Below are 20,862 nucleotides of genomic sequence, written 5' to 3'. Positions count from 1 at the left end.
CCAACACATTCGCACCTCTTCTAGAAGTTAAATATGTTAAGCACAAACCCATGAGATTGTAAGGAAACTGTAATGAACTCCAATTGGCTTTATTGGTTGGCCAATTGGAGTATGAGCTCCCTCAATGATAGCTCATTGAGGGGGCCCATATAATCACCTGTGTAGGCTTTGTGAGCCAGTCTTAAATTGACTGGACTGCTAGCAGCACTGTTTGTAGCTGCTCCTGTAATATCGTTATTGTAAATAAATATTGGTGTGGTGACGGAACTCCTGCCTCCCGTGGATTACTACAGAAACATTGTATTCTTTAATCGTTTTCCCATTACGGGGACCAGGAAATATGCGTACTGATCACTTTGTATAGTTCCGAATGATTCAGTGACGTCAATACCTGCTTGTGACTCCGAAGAAATTTAAATATATCTGCATGTAATTCTGAGAACAGGCAGAGCTGACTTTTGTGAGCTATAAGATAGTCACAGAATCTATCTCTCCTGTGCACACAATGTTTCCTACAAGAGCATGGCCCAATCTCTGAGCAGCATCGTCGAGGGTGTTGACACAATGTGGAGCCGCCAGGGCTGGCAGAGCCAGATGACGCAGAGGCAGCCAGGCTCAAAACAGGTGCCCCACTGTCCCGAGGTGAACCCGTGGCCCTATAGGCACCAAGCAGGGGGAGAGGGCATTGGCTGCCATCCGGGACCCATTCCATAGAGTGGGGATGGTGGCTACCAGCTCCCCCGAGATCCACCCCTTTGATGAAGCCACGTCTCGACATCAGCAAATGGGTCACGGCTGTGCATGTGTTGTGGACAAGTAAACTGGTCCCAGAGCCCTCAGAGAACGCCCACCAGGGGCATCGCAGGCCACGGGACGTGGTAGCTGGCTTCCTCCATCTCAGATGTGCATCTGGGGACACACCTAGATGTAGCGGTGGAGCAAGGAAGGTTAAGCACGCTGAAGATCATGGAGGGCACCGGGGAACAAGGGAGCTTAATTCGGGAGTGAGGGGGGATGGGGAGAGTCGGGAGACACCATCGGGATAGTGGAGCATTGTTGGACACCTGTGAAACATTAAAAACCCTTGACCACAAGCTGTATGATGCCTCTGTCACTTTCTTCTGCAATGCAGCCCGACCTCTGAACCCTTGGCCCATCTCTTCAGGCATCTCCCCAGCCCATGGCACTCACCCATCCCCCGGCCGTGGACATGTCTCCGGAGCTGTGTCCCATCCCTTGGGTATTTGGATGTTGGCTGCTGCATGCATGGTGTTGCCTCCCGCAATGTTCAAGCACAGTGTCCATAAAAGGTGTGATTGAGATGCTAGGCAATGATTCCCACATGCTGCATGGCCCGCCCACCTACGGGAATCTGAGGAAATGAACAAACGGGGATGGCACTGAAGCATGGTGGGTAGTCAGGCTAAGTCAGGAGTATCATGGTGAGGGGGATGGGTGATCACAGGGGCCTCAGGCAAAAGGAATGTGGGGGCAGCTTATTGGGACCAGTAGTTGCTAAGATTACCTTGTATGGCTAGGTTAGGAATGTAAGAGAACCTATGGAAACCCTACAATTGCCAAGTTACCTTATTTGGTCATGTGTGTAACCTCATTTTTTTATACCAATGTATATGAGACAAAGTCTTTGTTCTGTGCCTCACTCACTCTGGAGACTCGACAAGACTCTGGCAGAGTGAGTCAGCTTGCAAGACGCGCAAATAAAATAAAGTGTTTTACCTGCAATCCGACTTGGTATATTTACTGAGACCAGGCGGAGGGCAAAAAGAACTCGAATTCTAATTTGGTGTCAGAAGTGGGATCTCAAAAGACGATCACCGGTCATCTGCGAAATCAGAATTAAACTAGTCTCGGACGGAGGGAGAGGAAATGGGCCCATGACGTAGCTGTAAAATGACCATGTCCGTTTTCCTCTGTCTCGTAGTCTGATAAAGGTTTGACCACTCCCACATGGTCAGGTAAGATCGTCTCGACGAGATCAAGGGTCAGTCTGGCGGATTAGAAAAATTAAATTTCAGTCGATGTAGGTACGGCTGAGGGTTAATGAGTACTGAGGGAATATCCTAGCGATAATTCAGTTAGAAATTGAGGGAATATCCTAATAGTTCAGTTAAGAGCCGATTAGAGATCTGAGGGAATATCAAAGATAATTCAGTTCCGCTTGTATGTTGAAAACTAGAATTGATTAAGTTAAATTGTATTCTTGGACTGTAGTGGCAAACAACGCAGTCTGAGGAATAGTTCGAGATTATGGGGAATTGTTAAATAACACGAGTGACCCAGGTAGTTCGTTACAAGCATTATGTGATAGATACCCAGACAAAGGAAGGGACTTTAGGCAATTTTCCGCAGCTCTAAGAAAGAAATTGGGGAGATGAATGGTCACGAGGGGGAACCAAAGATTTGGAAATCATTAAGAAAATTCAGGAGAAAATCTGGAAAAAGAATAAGGGAATGAAAGTGAAGGAGTTAATTGGATTATGGAGGCAATATTGGCAAGAGGGGAAAGATAAAACCCTGTTATCAAGTTGGCGAGAAAACGCCCTTAAAATGGTAATATCAATTAGGGAAGGGGGGAAACCAGAAAACTCTGGAAATCCTGAAAAAGGAGTGTGCATTCAAAAAATGCGCACAGAAAGAAATGGAGACACCTAAAAGGGAAGACTCGAGTGAGAAAAGTGGACTACGTAGTTCAATGGCTGGCCTTGCATTGACAGAGGTAGATGACGACCTAGAGAATTGGACCATGTCTGGTAGGGTCCCGACGGCACCAGCGGCATTGCCTGCACCACCTCCAGCACCCCCAGGGTATCATAATTTATATCCAGTCGCTGTTCCCCAGATTCAAATCATGCCGGCCACTCCAATCCCTTTAGACTCAGTCTCACAGGCCCAGACGATTATCTCTCCCCCTCTGGCCGATCGCATAATAGCTCTGCAGGCACCGATGCTAGCTCAGGTACTACTTCCTCACCCCCGACACCCGTTAGAAAAGGGAAGCCCCGTTATACAAGCCCGGTCAGCTGGAGGACCCGATCTCAGACAGTAAAAAAGGGATCTAAGACCATCCGGAAACAATTACGCCTACGACCTAGATCCCTGAAGGCCAAGATGACGGGACAGAAAATTCTGTTACCACGGGACGAGGACAGAGACGGTTCTGAAGAACCGGAGCCCCCCATACCGGAAGGGGAGGACTCCGACGTCTGTGAAGAGTAATCCCCCCCCCACCTACACCACCTTTGACGCCCCCTAGCGAGACTCCGAGACAGTTACCGATTAGGAAAATGCCCAACCCTGATGTCGCTACAGCGGCAGCTCAGCCCACGAAAGATGTTTATTTTCCGTGGAGACCCAGTGAGATGATGGCTATTCTAGCTGCATTCCCAGACAGGAAGAAATCTCCTGCTGCTTTTGTGGACTATCCGAGAACCACCATCTCAGTTTATCAAGCTGACTCTAGGGACCTCTGGGCCCTAGTCCAACAGGTTTTAACCCCAGCCGAATACCGCAGTCACCTCAACCACTTGAATTATGCCGACCATGCTGCACTTCAGCAGGCCCATGCCCTGGACGATGATAGACGGGCACAAATCCTGAATGCACTAAGTGCCACATTTCAAAAGCCCATAAACATCTCTGCCATCCTAGATATCAAACCCAAAAAGACTGAGAAGCCACAGGAATTTCTGGAACGCTTTAATGAAATCTACTGTGGGCAGTCAGGTGACTTGCCGTACCAAAATGGTCAGAATTCCCCTCAATATTGCGCTATGTTAATGCATTGCCTACCACCCTCCGTGGCTACTACTGTGAAATGTAATAACATGAATTGGACAGAGAACGACCCTTCCCAGATGGCCCGGGCAGTTAAATTTTATTGGAAGGAGGACGGAGGCCAAGAAGGAGGCCGAGGTACAAAAATTAAGACCGAGTATGTAATGAAAAAGGACAATCCTGGACCCCAACCGAATGCAGGTACGGTGGCTTACCAGTTGGAACCCCAATATTGTGACCTCGGATGGGTGGATCAGCACGGGGGAGGATATCAAACCGCCCCCCCCAAATGGACCTTCAGGCCCTCTCTATGGCCCGCCATATGTACCAGCAACCTTGCGACTGCCAACCCCTCTGCGGGGCCATTGGTCTACCAGGAGAAGGGGACGGGGAAGAGGGCCGGGATATAGAGGGAACAATGCACGTTTCAAATGTGGCCACGCAGATCACTGGCATCAGGAATGCCCATTTAGAAGACAGATGACAGGAGGAGGATACCCAACGCCAAGAAGGGGGTACCCAGCAAGGGGAGGGCAGACGAGGTACACCGACTTTTCCCAAGCAAACCCCTTCCCACCACAAGACTGACTAGCCAACTTAGTCATACGTACTCTCCATTCGGACAGAGAACCCATTGTTTCTCTGCAGATAGGAGATCAACATCACCCATTTATGATCGACACCGGAGCAGCCATGTCTTCGGTGCAATCGGAACTCCAACTACCACTATCCAACCACACCCAGCATTTGTCGGGATTCCAAGATCAGGCGTGTCAGTATCCCATTTCTGAACTGGTGAAGGTAACTTATGAGAATGAGTCGACAGATCATCAATTTGTGGTCACCACCGGATTGGACTGCAATTTGCTGGCCCAAGATCTGCTGTGTATCTTCCAGCTATGGCTAGAATGTGGGGACGAGGGGATAATGGTTCAATCATGGAGGCCGAGACAACAGTGTTATGTCTCTACTACACCCCAGTGGTGGACGTTGGACATTGAACATTCGCTGCACCACGTTACCCTGGCTTATGACAGAACCGGACAGAGCCGGGAATTAGAGGACAAATATCGGTCGTTAGTTGGGACCGAATGGCCAATCACGATTACAGCCACAGTCACGGACAAGAAGGTACAGCCGACTTTGTTAGAATACCACCACATTTATGGTAACAATCAGCCTCCGTGGCCCCCATATTACACGCCAAGTCCACTACCAATACCATGCCAAGGATCTGGGGCCTATGGTAAGGAGGGCAGTGGACCAATCAGATCCGACAAAATACGCACTCCAAGTACTGCCAGACGGCACTTCCATACGGTACTCCGAGGTCCCTGAGACGGTTAACACCCGACTCCGGCATCATCTGGGGCGCGACGTTTTGAATATGTCAACTCTCAGGTTTGGGCGAATCACCCGTCACAGGTTGGACAAGCGAAGGTTACACCCATTAAGGTAGCGATTAAGGACCATGTGACGCTGCCCTCCATTCGACAATACTCCCTGAAACCCCAAGCCATCCCGTCCATAGCCAAATTAATCCAAGAACTGTTGCAACAGGGGATCCTGGTCCCGTGCCAATCAGAATGTAACACACCCATACTTGAGGTGCCCAAGCCAGGCAAACCGGACCAGTACCAGCTAGTACAGGACTTACGTTCAATTAATGCCATCGCAAAGCCATTACATGCCCTCGTCCCTAATCCCGCCCACTGGCTCAAATTCCAGCCCGGGCCCAGGTCTTCGCCATAGTCGACCTCCAACACGCTTTCTTTGCTCTCCCACTTGCGCCTGAAAGCCAGTATTTGTTTGCCTTCACCTACAATGGACAGCAGTATACCTGGACCCGACTTCCGCAGGGATTTGTTAACTCACCCACGCTCTTCTCCAGATGTCTGCAGACTCAACTCCAGACTGAATTTGAAACATGGTTCCGCTCTCGTGCAGTATGTAGATGACCTATTGATAGCCAGCCCCGATGAGCCCAGTAACAGGGAAGATGTGATAATTATTAAACCACCTGTCCTCACTGGGCTATGTTGTTTCGCAATCCAAGGTACTGGTGGCCCAGACGAAGGTCAAGTTCCTGGGAGTCCTACTCACAGCCACAGAAAGAAGTCTCAAAACCAGTCAAATTGAACCTATATGCCAATTTCCCGCTCCTACCACAGCCAAGGAGATCTGTCACTGGCTGGGCATGGTAAATTATTGTAGGCAGTGGATACCAAATATCGCTGTCTATACTAAGCTGCTGACGGCTTACACCAGCAAGGAAGGGACTTTCACTCTCACCACCGAGGTCCTCGAAGCCTTCCGTCTCTTAAAGCGGGCCTTATTACAAGCCCCAGCCCTGGGCAGGCCCTTATATGACCGACCGTTCCAGTTGTACTGAACTATTTTGGAGAGGTGCTCAACGGCGGTACTAACCCAGCAACGTGGAGATAAGCACCGACCGGTGGCATACTACTCTTCCAAACTTGATCCGGTGGCGCTGGGTCACCCTGTTTGCACCCAGATTCTGACAGCCATATACAACAGTTTACAGGCCGCCGCCAATATAACACTCCAACAAGACATTACCGTGCACAGCTCCCACTTGGTCACTGCACTGTTGGGGCAGCTGCAGACTCAGCATCTCACTACGGCTCATCAGAATAGATACGAAATATATCTCTTAAATAATCCTCGGCTGAGATTTAAATATTGTACCACTATCAACCCAGCTTGCTTTCTTAGCAGTCCCCCTGATCATGAAGAGGCACCTGGCCATAACTGTCTGACCCTGATTCAGGAAGATACTACAATACGGGAGAATTTGACCAATACCCTGCTTGATCAACCTGACATGACCATGTAAGTCGATGGCAGCACGTGGGTAAGCCCGAACAGCCAAAAACTGTCAGGGTATGCGATAGTGGATCAGGATGACCTGATCATAGAATCGGCAGCTTTCCAAACCCCCTACCCGGCCCAGAAAGCTGAATTCTTCACCCTCACCCGCGCTTGCGTACTCGGGACGGACCGTCAAGTGAATATTTATACCGACTCGAGGTATGCCTTCGGGGTAGTCCATGACTTCGGACAACTCTGGAAAAATAGGGGATTCCTCACCTCGGCGGGGACTGAGATATCCCACCGAAGGTTAGTTAATGACCGACTGCAGGCCCTCCTTTTGCTCGCGCAGAGTTCTGTTATTAAATGCGCTGCCCATACGAACGGTAAGACCCCGGTTGATGTTGGTAACGGACGCGCAGATCATGAGGCGCGGACAGCCGCGCAGACTCAGCAGGTGGTGGTGCCTAAGATGATGAGTCAGACCAAAAGCTCTGAAAGAAACAAGTCTGCCTCTGACAAGCCAATGCCAACCATCCAAGATGTCATAAGGTTACAGGAGGACGCTCCTGAGGGTGATAAGCAAATGTGGAAACAGTTAGGTTGTACATATGATCATGTATCTTGTTTATGGACCACTCCAGCACTTGCATGTCCGATACGCTAGCGTTGTGGGTCATCGAATGTGTACACTTTGCAACTCACTGTGGGGCTCAGGGGACTAGCGACTTGCTACTGGACACTTGGTGGCATCCCAAAATACAGGTGCTTGCCCAGCGTATAAGTAACCGGTGTTTGATTTGCCAGCAGTATAACACCGGCAAGGGTATCCCTTGTGAGATGGGGAAAACCCCGTTGCCCAGTGGTCCCTTTGAAATGCTCCAAATGGATTACATTGAGTTGGAAAGATGTCAATGTTATAAATATGTTTTGGTTATTGTGGACGTATTCAGCAAATGGATTGAGGCATATCCGACTACTGATAACAAAGCTGCTACTGCGGTTAAGGTTCTAATGAGAAAAATCATTCCCCGGTGCGGAATACCCGCTCAGTTAAGTTCCGACAACGGGCACCACTTTATCGGTCAGATTAACAAGGAGTTCTGCTCCCAACTGGGCATACGCCAACAGTTGCACTGTGCATATAGGCCACAGGCTGCCAGGCTCGTTGAAAGACACAATCAGACTCTCAAAACCAAGTTGGCTAAACTGAGAGTGGAAACGGGGTTAACATGGCTTAAGTTGCTCCCTGTGGCCCGTTTCCAGCTGCGGGTTACACCTGCAGGGCCGGCCCGACTCTCTCCTGCAGAGATCCTTTATGGCATGCCCCTCAAAACCCCCTGGATCCAAAAGGTCCCCAAACTGGTTCAGTTTCACCACATGACTGAAGAAATGATGACTTATGTCGTATCCCTCACCAAAGCTCTCAAGGAACTCTATGGTCAGGTTAAAGCGGCTCACTTGACATCGACCCTATTGTCTAGCTCGCCTCAAGTGCAGCCTGGAAGTTATGTCATGATGAAAAATTGGGTTCGGAAAGTTTTCAAGTTTTCCTTACTACCCCCACTGCAGCTAAAGTAGAAGGGAGGAGTGCTTGGGTCCACCTCCACCACTGCAAGAAGGTTGGTCACTAACCTGCCTCCTTTCCCCAGCACTGTCTTACAGGTTTGGAGCATGTTGGTTTGGATGCGGGCCGCCTGGGCCGTCTTCTACCTTGTCACGATCGAAGTGCTCCAAAAGGCGGGAATGGGGAGGGAAAGCGTTATTTCATCCTGTCGTCGTGACCAACCTACAAGGACATTTCACCAATGCAGAGGTGACGTTCTCCAGTGCCCTCATGCACGGGGGCATGATACCGGCTCATGGAAGGTCACCAGGTTAACGAATAATGAGGGACTAATGAAACAACTCCATCGGTTCAGACGATTGGAAGGAAAAGCTGCATGGACATTGCCCTGTTTTTGGACTAAATGTAAATTTGATTTTGGATGTAACAAGACTGGTACCATAAAGGTAAAATCATGCCGAGAGGAGGGGATAGGTGGAGATTGCACGAGCGGAAGGGAAAATCGTAATAAGACGGAAAGGGTAAAGCGGGAGGCACGACGGGAATGTGGGTTATCGGAAAGCCGATTCACTTCACTTTAAACCCAAAAGGAAGGGGACCTGGGGACCATGAATCTCTTCCTCCAGACCGATCACCGCATGTATGGCCAAGGACGGGTTGTCTGTTACAACCCCGCGTCGGTGGCCAGATTATTTTTGGTTTCACCACTCTGGGGAACTCCCCAAGCGGTGGTTCACTGCCAGCGTTCCCAGACACCGCCCGAGCAGGTTACTCTCCCTTACGACACTGATTCAGCCCTACAGGCAATTTTCCTTCCCCTTCCCCAGGATAATTCCCATTAACAATATGACAAGCTCCAAAGGTGGAAGGCATACATACCCAACCACTTCTCTCCCAACAGAGACCCCCGGTCATACGAAAACTGTTTGGTTTGAAAGGGGAACGGATGTATGGTGGCAGAGGTGGAAGAGGATATAGCATGTCTGTTCTCCACCTGTACTGAACGGAAGTGTCATGTGACCCAGACGTTAGCCCAATGCGTCTGGCACACCACCTGCGTTCCGTTGAGGGCAGGCCTCCAGCTCCTTTGTGGTTGGGCGAATGTCTCTCACACAACTGCTGGAAATAGGGCCTTCCGCATTGCCTGGGAGGCCGAATGGGCATCGAGAAGCTGGATGAACTGGGCCACTGGGAGATTCCTGATCAACCGATACACTGGCTGTGATGCTAGCTTGTACACAGACAACGGATACTACTTCTTCTTTAATGGCACATCGACCAATGTTTTGTCACCCCCATTTCCCTGACAAATCGCTATCGGAACTCTAGTCTCCACCATAGTCCCCTGCCCCTCTGAGTGGACCCAACACCATCAACTGACACACCGGGCAGTCTCAGCAGAATTCTGAGAGAATGGAAAAAAACCCCGGGTCCTAGCGCCCAACCGGGGCCACTCAGCAGGATGGGGAATCCTAAGTATCCTGACTCTGGGGGGCATGGGGGGTTCTGTGGCGGTCACCAATCGGAACTACTTCATCTGTGGCCTCACTATTTTGGGAAACGAAACACTGGGAGCTCTTGGGGCAATAACAAAAGAATTGTCCCAACTACGATTGTTTACCATGCAGAACCGACACGCCCTTGACTATCTCCTGGCCCGTGAAGGTGGGGTATGCGCCATAGTAAAGGGAAAATGTATCATGGGAGTTTAGGACCTAACCACCAACATCACTGAATTCATGGACCACATACGGGACCATTTAGACGGCATGAACGACCCAGGTTCCTGGGGAAGTTGGGGGTTCAGAGGTTGGACGGACTGGATGATAAATATGGCCATGTACTTGGCCATCGCACTCGGTTGCATCCTTGTAGGCCTAGCCATCATTAAATGCATGATAGGCAGAGTGCAGGTTGCACTGGAGCAAATAAGCACCCCTAGAATCTTGATGGTTAGGATCCATGAACACTCAACAGACGATGAGGCATTACAGCAAGAGCTGGCATTGCAGCGTAAAATTTTCCTGGGCGAGGATTAAGAGGGGGGGACGCCGGATACGGGACACAGCAAGAGGAAATATTAGGGGGTGGATCAGTAGTTATCAGAGAATGATAAAAGGAGGGAATGAGGAAATGAACAAAAGGGGATGGCACTGAAGCATGGTGGGTAGTCAGGCTAAGTCAGGAGTATCATGGTGAGGGGGATGGGTGATCACAGGGGCCTCAGGCAAAAGGAATGTGGGGGCAGCTTATTGGGAACAGTAATTGCTAAGATTACCTTATATGGCTAGGTTAAGGAATGTAAGAGAACCTATGGAAACCCTACAATTGCCAAGTTACCTTATTTGGTCGTGTGTGTAACCTCATTTTTTTGTATCAATGTACATGAGACGAAGTCTTTATTTTGTGCCCCACTCACTCTGGGGACTCAACAAGACTCTGGCAGAGTGAGTCAGCTTGCAAGATGCATAAATAAAATACCTACAATCCGACTTGGCATATTTACTGAGACCAGACTGAGGGCAAAAAGAACTCGAATTCTCAAATCCACCTGGGTTGTGTGAAGTGCTAACTTAACCATGATTGCCAATTCGCTAGTAGCAATAGCCTTCAACTGCAGGGCCAGAGGTCTTGGCAGTCGGTGGGGGTTATGGGTGGTCGGTGGGGCAGATGGACAGAGGCTACGGTACACATGATCCAGGGGTTGGCATGCTGGTGCCAAATGGGGTTGCCAACCCTGCGCTTCCCCCCTCCCCTCCTTCACATGGTGGCCCACTCCTGCAGAGGGTGTCCTACCTCCCCCAGCCGAGGGTTTCCCACCCTGCCGAGCACTGGGGTGGCAAGCCCAGCGACGTGGGCTCTTTGCCTGTGAGCTATGTCCTTGGCTCGCTGCAGAAGCCCTTCGGTCAGGTTCACGTTTTTCAGAAAGAGTACTAATCGGCGGCAGTGTGACCACTTGTTGGGGAGGCCGCTGGATATGGGGTCACTCCTGTTAATTGTATGGAAATAGGGCTGAAGTAGTGATAATTGGTTTCTCGCCACGCTATTGCGAGAACCCAATTTCACCTATGGCGTTCTGTCTGGTTTGGCGCCTGGTGCGGTTCTCGTTTTTGGCCTCTCCCATTATTCACCAGCCTCGTTGCGCACGAGTGAGAGTGCAATGAGGCCTGAGGATCACATCCAATATGTTTACAGATATGTTTTAAGCCTGTAACATATTTTGGAGGATGCTTAAAAAGGGGGGAATGACACGCTCCACACTACATGGATGTGAGACTGGAGATGGGAAGGGCCCAACGCCCCACATGGAGGTTGGACATTGCCCTACTAGCTGACAAGGCCTTCAACGAAAAGATATTGCAGGCCATAGAAGAACAACCAAAACGGGGAGGTCTCACCCTCCATGTTCTGGGAAGCGCTAAAGGCCGTAGTAAGAGGGGAAATTATCGCTTTCAAAGCGAGAAGAGATAGGGAGGAAAGGGCAGCGAGGCAGCAGCTGGTCGACCCCATACTGGAGGTAGACTGTAAATACTCCAAGGCCCCGACCGTAGAGCTCCTGGCGGAGAGGAAAGAGTTACAAAGGAACTTTGATCTGCTCTCCACCGGGAAAGCAGTGCTTCAACTCCGCCAGGCACGTGGGACCCGATACGAACATGGAGACAAAGCCTGTTGGTACATCAGCTGAGAAAGCAGGCAGCCACCAGAGAATTGCACAAATCAGGGATGCCAGAGGCACATTAGATACAGAACCAGAGAAGACTAACAAAACCTTCAAGGCCTTGTACACCTCAGAGCCCCCAATGGGGGAGTCCGGGATCAAACGGTTCTTTGATGGACTGGACATACCAGTCGTGGGGGAGGGCAGAAAACGGGACCTGGAAGCACCAGTAGCACTGGGAGAGATCATGGACAGCATTAGCTCCATGCAGACGGGGAAGGCACCGGGACCTGACGGGTTCCCGGCGAACTTCTACAAAACATTTGTGACAGCGCTGGTCCCGCACCTGCGGGAGATGTTCACAGACTCGCTAGCGAGGGGCACACTGCCACCCACGCTAGCACAGGCCTCAATCTCGCTGATACCTAAGAAAGATAAAGACCCAACAGAATGTGGGTCATACAGACCCATCTCACTGCTGAACGCAGATGTCAAAATACTGGCCAAAATCCTAGCCAAAAGGCTAGAAGACTGCGTACCAGAAGTGGTCGCAGAAGATCAGCCGGGCTTCGTCAAAGGTAGACAGTTAACCTCGAACATGAAGCGCCTGCTGAAAGTGATAATGACCCCATCCGGGGAGAGAATGCCAGAGTTGATCGTCTCCCTAGACGCAGAAAAGGCCTTCAACAGGGTTGAATGGAAATACCTCATCGAGGTACTGGACCGGTTTGGGCTTGGAACAGGGTTCACTTCTTGGTAAAGCTCCTATACAACGCTCCCATGGCGAGCGTACGGACCAACAACACCAACTCCCGATGCTTCCAGCTGCACAGGGGCACCGACAAGGATGCCCACTGTCCCCGCTGCTCTTCGCTCTAGCAATCAAGCCATTAGCAATCGCGCTCAGAGCAGCAAAAAACTGGAGAGGGATCCTAAGAGGTGGCAGAGAGCACAGAGTTTCACTGTATGCTGATGACCTGCTGCTCTACATTTCAGACCCACAAAGCAGCATGGACGGAATCATCGCGCTCCTGAAAGAGTTTGGCGCCTTCTCGGGCTACAAACTCAACATGAGCAAAAGCGAGATCTTCCTGGTACACCCACAAGTATGGGGGGCAGCACTAACGGACTGTCGTTTAAACAAGCCTGACACAAATTCCGCTACCTGGGGATCCAAATAGCCCATGACTGCAAATGGAACCTCACCAGTCTGACAGAGGAAGTAAAAAAAGGACCTGCAAAGTTAGAATACACTCCCACTCTCCCTCGTGGGGAGAGTCCAGACGATCAAAATAAATGTACTGCCCAGATACCTCTTCCTCCTTAGATCTATCCCGATCCACAACCCCAAGACCTTTTTCAAAGAACTAGACAAATTAATCATGGCGTTCGAATGGGGGGGGCAGCACTCCCATCCCCACCCAAAAAACACTCCAGCAGCCGGGTGGTGATAACCACCCTCCAGTCCTGGAACCAGCTACGGCAGCAATTTGGCCTGACCAAAATGTCGGACAAAGCTCCCATCTGCAACAACCATAGGTTCACACCAGCGCTGACTGACTCCACCTTTAAAAGTGGGGACAGGATGGAGGGACACTGACAGTCAGGAACCTATATACGGACGGCAGGATCGCAACACTGGGCGAACTGACAGAAATTCCAGCAGGGGAAACGAGCTAAGATACCTGCAACTCAAAAACTTCCTACAAAAGGAGACAAGGATGTACTCACAACCGCCATGACAGACATTACTGGAAGAGTTACTGGACGCAAGCATCCTAGATACAGGGAACTGTAGCGGCATGTATGACCGACCGGTAGAAAGGGCCGACACCGTACTGGACGCAAAAAGAAAGAAATGGGAGGGAGACCTGGGGATTGAAACAGGGTGGGCACTCTGGAGCAAAGCACTGCATAGGGTCAACTCCAATTCCACGTGCACAAGGCTCAGCCTGACGCAACTAAACGTGGTACATAGAGCCCACTTAACAAGAACTCGTATGACTAGGTTCTTCCCGCAGGTGGAGGAAAGATGTGAACGGTGCCAAGGAGGCCTGGCCAACCACGCCAACATGTTCTGGTCTTGCCCCAGACTTGCGGGATACTGGACAGCCTTCTTTGAGGCAATGTCCAAAGCGGTAGGGGATGAGGCTGGAGCCATGCCCAAAAGTGGTGGTCTTCGGGGTATCAGACCAGCCAGATCTATTCCTGGGGAAGAGGGCGGACGCCCTTGCCTTTGCCTTCCTGATCGCCCGCCGCAGTATCCTGTTCGGCTGGCCGTCAGCAGCACCACTCAAAGCTAAACCTAAGAGAAAAGAAAGAAGGGGGGGGAAGGGGGCAGAAGGGGGGAGGGAGGAAGAAGAGGGAGGAGACAGGGAACAATAGAGGGGAACCAGAGAGGTGGGAGGGGGGGGCAAGGGAATGATAACCGGAAGAAGCGCACAGGAAATGATAACAAACTTGGCATCTACAGGAACAGAGAACAAGGAAAATCCAGGCGAAAGACGGGACGAACGGCTGCAGCAGAGGTGAATGCGAGACGACAACTGCAGCGAAAACCGTCCGGGAGAAGCAAGTAACAACACCAACATCAGATCCATTCTCATATTGCCCTCTCTGGACATAACCAATGTAATTGTTTCTCCGGCACCCAAATGTATATGTACCTCCCCAGTTCCCCCCCACACAAACAGGTGCCTACTTATGTGCTAAAAAACAATATTGCCAATTGTACAGAGTTGCTGTTGTTGAGCTAGTGCATTATACCCTATCAGTTTTTTTGTGTGTGTTTTCCTCTCTTCTATATATATATATTTTATTCTGTGTACATAACTGTAAATATACTTTGTTCAAAAAACCCAAGATGCATTTGCCAAGCTTTATCTTCCTCAGAATTGATGTATCATTGACACCACAGATGCTTTGCTGAATCCAATTGTGATATTTGCTTTCTGATGACTGAATTCAATTTAATTGGTTCCAAGTCTAAAATACCCCTGATTGCTGTTTGCATTTTACATGTATTTGGATATTGTTACATAAAAATAAAGATTATTAAATAGAACTTAACATATACTTGGGATGTACTTAAACTCAATCACACGAGACAAAAGTCCACGATTCTCCCATTTACCAAGTCCTTGGCATTGGACAGGGCCCTTAATTAGTCACCCTTTCCACTTAATGAGTCCTTCCTGAGACTTGAAGTTATGGAAATCAATTAAGTAGCAAGAATGTAATGAGAAAGTCATTCAAAAGCAAGTAACTCTGAACTAAACTTTCACATGTAGAAATCTTGTTAGGGAAATACAAAATTTGTTTTACACAGTTTTAATTGTTCTGATGCCACTAAGCATTTTGATACATGTCAAAAAGAGAGAGATGCAAGATTTTCGGGGCTGAGTAATTTCATTTGAGGATAAGGAGAAACATCAGCTTGTATTTAAAACTGGATCCTGAATGTGATTAAAAAGGAGGAAAATTACTGATCTGTGAATACAAGTGGTGGGCGGTGAAAGTAGGCTGTCTTGTGATGAAAAGGCTCGTTATGAAAATTACCGCTATGTAAAATGCGGTGCGGGGCATTAAAATCCCTCCCATGATAGAAATGGTCAATAAATGCTAACTGTGCCAACTCACCCACACCCCAGAAATGATTTTTTTAAAAAGCTGTGTGGTACAATACAAGACAATTAAATTGACAGATCTTACGTGCCGCTGTTGTAATTCTTAAAAATTCCAGCCCATTCCGCACCACTGTCAGCCAGTCGATTAGCTACTAAATTCCTTATCCACTCCATCACAGCACCAACAGGCTGCACAAACTTCCACAACTGCGCATTATTGTTCCCAATTGTGGTTTCTAAGGCAACCTAACAGGAAAAATGAAAGCAATATAATTTTCAATAATGCATCATATTAATCTTTCAGCACTTCAATTTTCAAATTGTGGTGGTTATCGATGTGATGAAGAATGTCACTTTCTCCCTTCCTTATTGATTTTCTTTTTCCCCTTAATTAGCTATTGCTACTCTCTTTGTTGGTAATCTTGGATACCTTTCTCTCCACTTACATTTTTACTAAAAGCTGCACTAAGTCACATACTTTCAGAATCAGCTGCCATGAGAATTCTACCTCCCTTCACACATGTAAAGAAAATCAAACCTTGTTCCAAACAACATGCATAAGTAGCAACGCTCCCCCCCGCCCAATGAGCTAATCCAATCCAATCCAATCCAATCCAATCTACAGAGTATCCTAGATTTCTCCCCCCCCCCCCCCCCCAACCTAACTGTAAAACTTTCCAAGCTTGTTACCTCCTCAAGTATTTCCTTGCATTCAAGATGGCGCCGGAGCGAGGTGACTCTCTGCAAGCTCTCCCCAACAGATCCATTTGTAACTTAACTTCCCTTTTCTTCCATGTACTGAATGGTCTGTTGAGCTGCTTGCAGAAAAATACTTTTCACTGTACCTCGGTACATGTGACAATAAACAAATCCAATCCAATCCAAGGTCACAGGAATAACGAAACAATCAAACTGTAATAAAAAACATGCAGGTGCCTCAGCCTCTGATGTAAACTGTACAGTTCTCAGGGGCTCCTCCTCCCTTGCCCAACTAAGTGGGACAACCCGTGCTTCATTTCACTTTCACATAGCGAACTGTCACCACAGAATCTCTTCTTGTCCCCATTGCCTCTAGAGTTCCCTAAGGATTTATTCTGGGTCTCCTTTTATTTCTCACCCACATTCTACCCTTCAGCAACATCATCTGATGACATGAGGGTTGTCTGAACATATATACTGACAACACACAGACTCACCTCATCACCAACTCTTGAATCTCTCCATTGATTTAGTTGTCAGACTGCTCGTTATTTTTCTATGATAAACAAAGACTAAGGCCATTGGCGTCAGCCCCCTGCACTAAAACCCTTGCCCTAACTGTTGATTTCACTCTTGATCATTCACCTAATCCAGCCACTATCGCAGGCTGAACAAGGCTGTCCGCCACCTATTTGACCCAGAGGTGGCCAACCCCCAATCTTTTCAGCACAAGACAGCCTACTTTCACCACCCATCACTTGTACTCGCCGGCCTGCAGTGAATCCTGATCCACCAACTCATGGATTTTAAAAACTTTCAGTCTCCTGTTCAAGTCCCTCCCTACTTCTGTGACCTCCTGCAATCCTGTGTGAGAAGGCTGCATTCATCTAACTCCTTCGGCATGTGCATCCCTCACTTCCTTTATTCCTCCGTGTACAGCCAATGCATTCAGCTGTTGATCAAGGCACTAAACTTTGGGAATCCCTTCCTACACCTCTTCACTGTTTATGAGGGGTTTGGTACGTTTCGGCGTAGCCCATTTGGCGTAGCTGATTCGGCGTGGCCGATTCAGCGTCTGGGAAATAATTGGACTATTCGGCGCAGCCGTTTAGGCGTCAGGGCATTTCGACGTCATCAGCATCTCTATATTTAAAATATTTAAACTGTCTTTAAAATTTTGCTAAAACTGTATTATAAAAAACAATTAACTAAAAAACCTAGTAAAGCTATTTAATCTTAGAAATTACTTCTTCATTTCGTAATTATGAGCAATACCCCTCAGGAATTCAATAGGGTCTAATGATTCAACTTCCAATATGACTTTTTTGATTCGTGCATCAGCATCTCTATATTTTTTTAGCTTTTTGGGGGGCGGATATCCAGCTGTCAACTTATCGAGAAATGCATCACGTCCTTTCTGAACTTTCTGTAAGGCATCAATAAATTTCCAGATTGAAGGATGATGCATTCCTAGCTCATGTTGCAAACGTCGATTGGCAGCTTCGGCGTGATTGTTGGTGCGATCTTCATTATTTAGAGTTCGCTCATAAAGGTTCCATATCTCGGGAACGAAAAGAGGGGTCATCCTTGCATTTCGCCGCCTATTCAGTCGTCCAATATAAGTATCCTCAAACCAATGGAACAAGACTATTAGTTCATCAGGAAGAACTGCTGCTAATGTATCCATGTATTCATCCATCTTTTCTAATGGAACGAAGGCGAGTGCTATAATCATTTTAGCCCATAACGCAAAGTCAGAATTGGTTTTATAGCGATTAGATAAACCCCATGAAATAAGATGTCTGTGCATGTTTTGGGCTAGATGGAAAAAGCATCCCTTAATGCGAACGGTGGGAAATGCATCTTGCAGAGCATGAATCGCAGCTTGTTCAAAGTCACAAATTATAGAAGTCGGTCTCAAATTAGGTTCGATGGTTTTAAGTAACTCAAATAAACGAAAATAAGTTACTCTTTGTTTGTTAGGAAGCAGAGCATAAACTATAGGATTAACTCCATCACGCTTCTTAGCCGATATAACATACACCTGATGAAAAAGACTAGGCGCAATAGTGAAAGTCCTGTCAGCAAACCAAATTTCTGAGTAGATTAAATGTTGCAGCCAGCTTATTCTACCAAATACTAATATCCTATTATTGCTTTCTCCAGTGTCTCCCAATAAGAATTTCTCTTCCACACCCAGTTGGGGAACATATACTGTATAGGACTCAGGTATAACTAAATGCTCCAAATCAGTTGGATTAGCTGGTGCCTTGTTTAATAATTTTCGATTCCTAGCTATAAGTTTTCGCATTGCAGGCAAGTCTGGAGCTAAGGCTAAACTAGCTTGAGAAGCGCCAGCCAAACATTCATTTACCACAACGGTTGGTGACTCGAGAGTTTCAACACTTCTTTGTTTAACAGTTGTTTTTATCTTTTCAACCTCTATTTTTGGGGCAGAAGCTTCATGGGTGTGTTCATTCAACTGGCGAATAACTTTTCCATCCTTCATATGCAATCTCACTTTACATCGATCTTTCTGTTCACATCGCCAAAACTTTAATTCAGGATCACCTTTGCTCATTGCATCAAAAATAAAAAGGTATCCACCGTGTATCACTTTGTTTCTTCCACGTTTTGATAAAACATTCGCTTCCATTTGGAATAAAAGGGTACACTGAAGGAAATCACTGAAGGAAGCTGCACTGAAGCTTATAATTGGACTATTTGGCAATTGGAATAGCTCATTTGAACGAGAGAGAGCTAATTGGACTATTTGGCAATTAGAACTATTACGACTAGAAGAGAGAGAGAGAAGCTGCACTGAAGGAAATCACTGAAGGAAGCTGCACTGAAGCTTATAATTGGACAATTTGCCAATTAGAATAGCTCATTTGAACGATTATAGACATGAATCAACCCCTCACATCAATCGTATTCGGTAATTTGATGCCGAAACGTCCCTCCGCCGAAAAATTCCTCCGCCGAATCGGCCACGCCGCAACGTCCCATTCCCGTTTATGAGATACACCTCTCAACATACCTTCTTGGCCAAGCTTTCAGCCTCTTTTCCTAAAATCTCCTTCCTTGGCTCAGTGGCAATTGTGGTTTGGTTGTGCTCTTGTGAAGTGTTTTGGGGCACATTATTACATCAAAAGCAATATATGAACACAATTTATAATGTTTATAACAAGCAGGTGAATGTGCTGGTGCTCAGGAGTCCAGTAGTCACTATAAACTCAATTCAGCGACCTTACTGTGCCCCCTCAATGAGACGTATGGGCAAGGTGGGAAGGAGGGAGAAAGAAAGAGTAAAATACAAACAAATATGGTGAGTATACAGGCATAGGAATGAGTGGTAAGGAGATCTGCGATAGAAAGGCTCGTCATCTCAGGTTGTTTTGGACCCGAGAGGGGTGATTAATGTTATGCTCACCAAACACAATTCATCAAACACTCTATCCTATGCCTTACCATGAGTAATGCCACAGATGATCTGCTTGGAAGTGGCATTTAAGGTTCATTAAAGAACTGAGAAAATAGAGATGTAATAGAAAAAAGACATTGCTTACCAATCTACTGCTCATGATGTAGAAATCATCACCAGAAAATAGAGTCCCGGGATAAGATGAAAACGCCTGCTCCTCTCCTGGTATTGGGGAGTCCCCTAAGCAAACAAAAAAGCATATTATAATCCAGAAGTTCATTACTCTAATCTTTCTTCTTTCAAAAAGCTATGTGCCAGTGGGAAAACAGGTACAATTGCAGACAGATTTTAAACACACCCATTTCAACATTCATATTTTTGGAATTTTCCAATTGATGCATTTACAAAGGTAATTTCTTTTTAAAAAACTTTATGCAAAGTTGCAAGCTGGGGCACAGAATAGGCTTCAGGCAACAGGAGTGCCAAATACTTATTTTTGTATGTGGGGAAATGTTGATAATGAGATGTCAAGTTTGGCTATCCATTCGAAAGCCTCCAGAGATGCCAAGTGGAGAAATGGGGTGCCTCCAGCAATAAATCTTGGTGGGCAGCTGTTCCATTGTTTGGGACCTATGGCTTTAGTTGCACTTCAGGTCGTCTCTCATTTTTTGGAATAAGTGGGCACATGATACATGCCCTGTGCAGATTCGATTTGAGTGCTGTCCGCCAACTTTGAGGAAGGTCAAAGCCAATGATCTCTGCCTTTGGGTATCAGTGCTGAACAGTTGGTTCATCCAACCCACAATTCCACCTACCTGGATAGTTTGTTGACATCAGCAGCTGTTTCCAGAATGGTAGGTACGATTTTATGCATACAGCAATAGCACCAAGTTCTCCCTAAGCAGGTGCAGAGTAAAGCATTTTCTTCACTCACCAATAACAAACTGCAACCTCTTTACCAATTCACAAAGGAGAATATAGTTCTCAACATGGAAATTGTATTTTGTTACTGTAAATTAATGTTTTAGATTCTAGTTCATTTTCATCTCCCCAAAATTATTTTGTTTAAAAATCTGTTCATTGAGAATTTTGCACTATAAACAAAATAATATAAACCAATTAATTCAAGACACAATGTCAAAAACACAACAATCACAAGCACAAGCTAATTTACCCACTTAACATCAAACTAAACCCCTTAACAACTGACGGTGACTAACTCATTAAAAAAGGGAATAAATGGCTGCCACCTTAGGTAGTG

The 20,862-nt window shown here is 47.3% G+C and overlaps 1 protein-coding gene across 1 annotated transcript in view; it reads right to left on the bottom strand.

Annotated features, from left to right (window-relative positions):
• The window catches only part of plbd2 (phospholipase B domain containing 2), an 88,671-nt gene that overhangs the window by 15,969 nt on the left and 51,840 nt on the right, over positions 1 to 20,862 (bottom strand). Inside the window, exons 6-7 of the mRNA XM_038790579.1 lie at positions 19,747 to 19,841; positions 15,564 to 15,724 (exon numbers count right to left, since the gene is read on the bottom strand). Of these exons, the coding sequence (XP_038646507.1) occupies positions 15,564 to 15,724; positions 19,747 to 19,841 (256 nt within the window). The remainder of the gene's footprint in view (positions 1 to 15,563; positions 15,725 to 19,746; positions 19,842 to 20,862) is intronic.

Source organism: Scyliorhinus canicula, chromosome 1 (genome assembly GCF_902713615.1).
Source record: "Scyliorhinus canicula chromosome 1, sScyCan1.1, whole genome shotgun sequence".
Lineage (NCBI taxonomy): Eukaryota > Metazoa > Chordata > Chondrichthyes > Carcharhiniformes > Scyliorhinidae > Scyliorhinus > Scyliorhinus canicula.
Note: the sequence above shows the minus strand (reverse complement) of the source record. Positions and strands in the feature narration are given on the sequence as shown.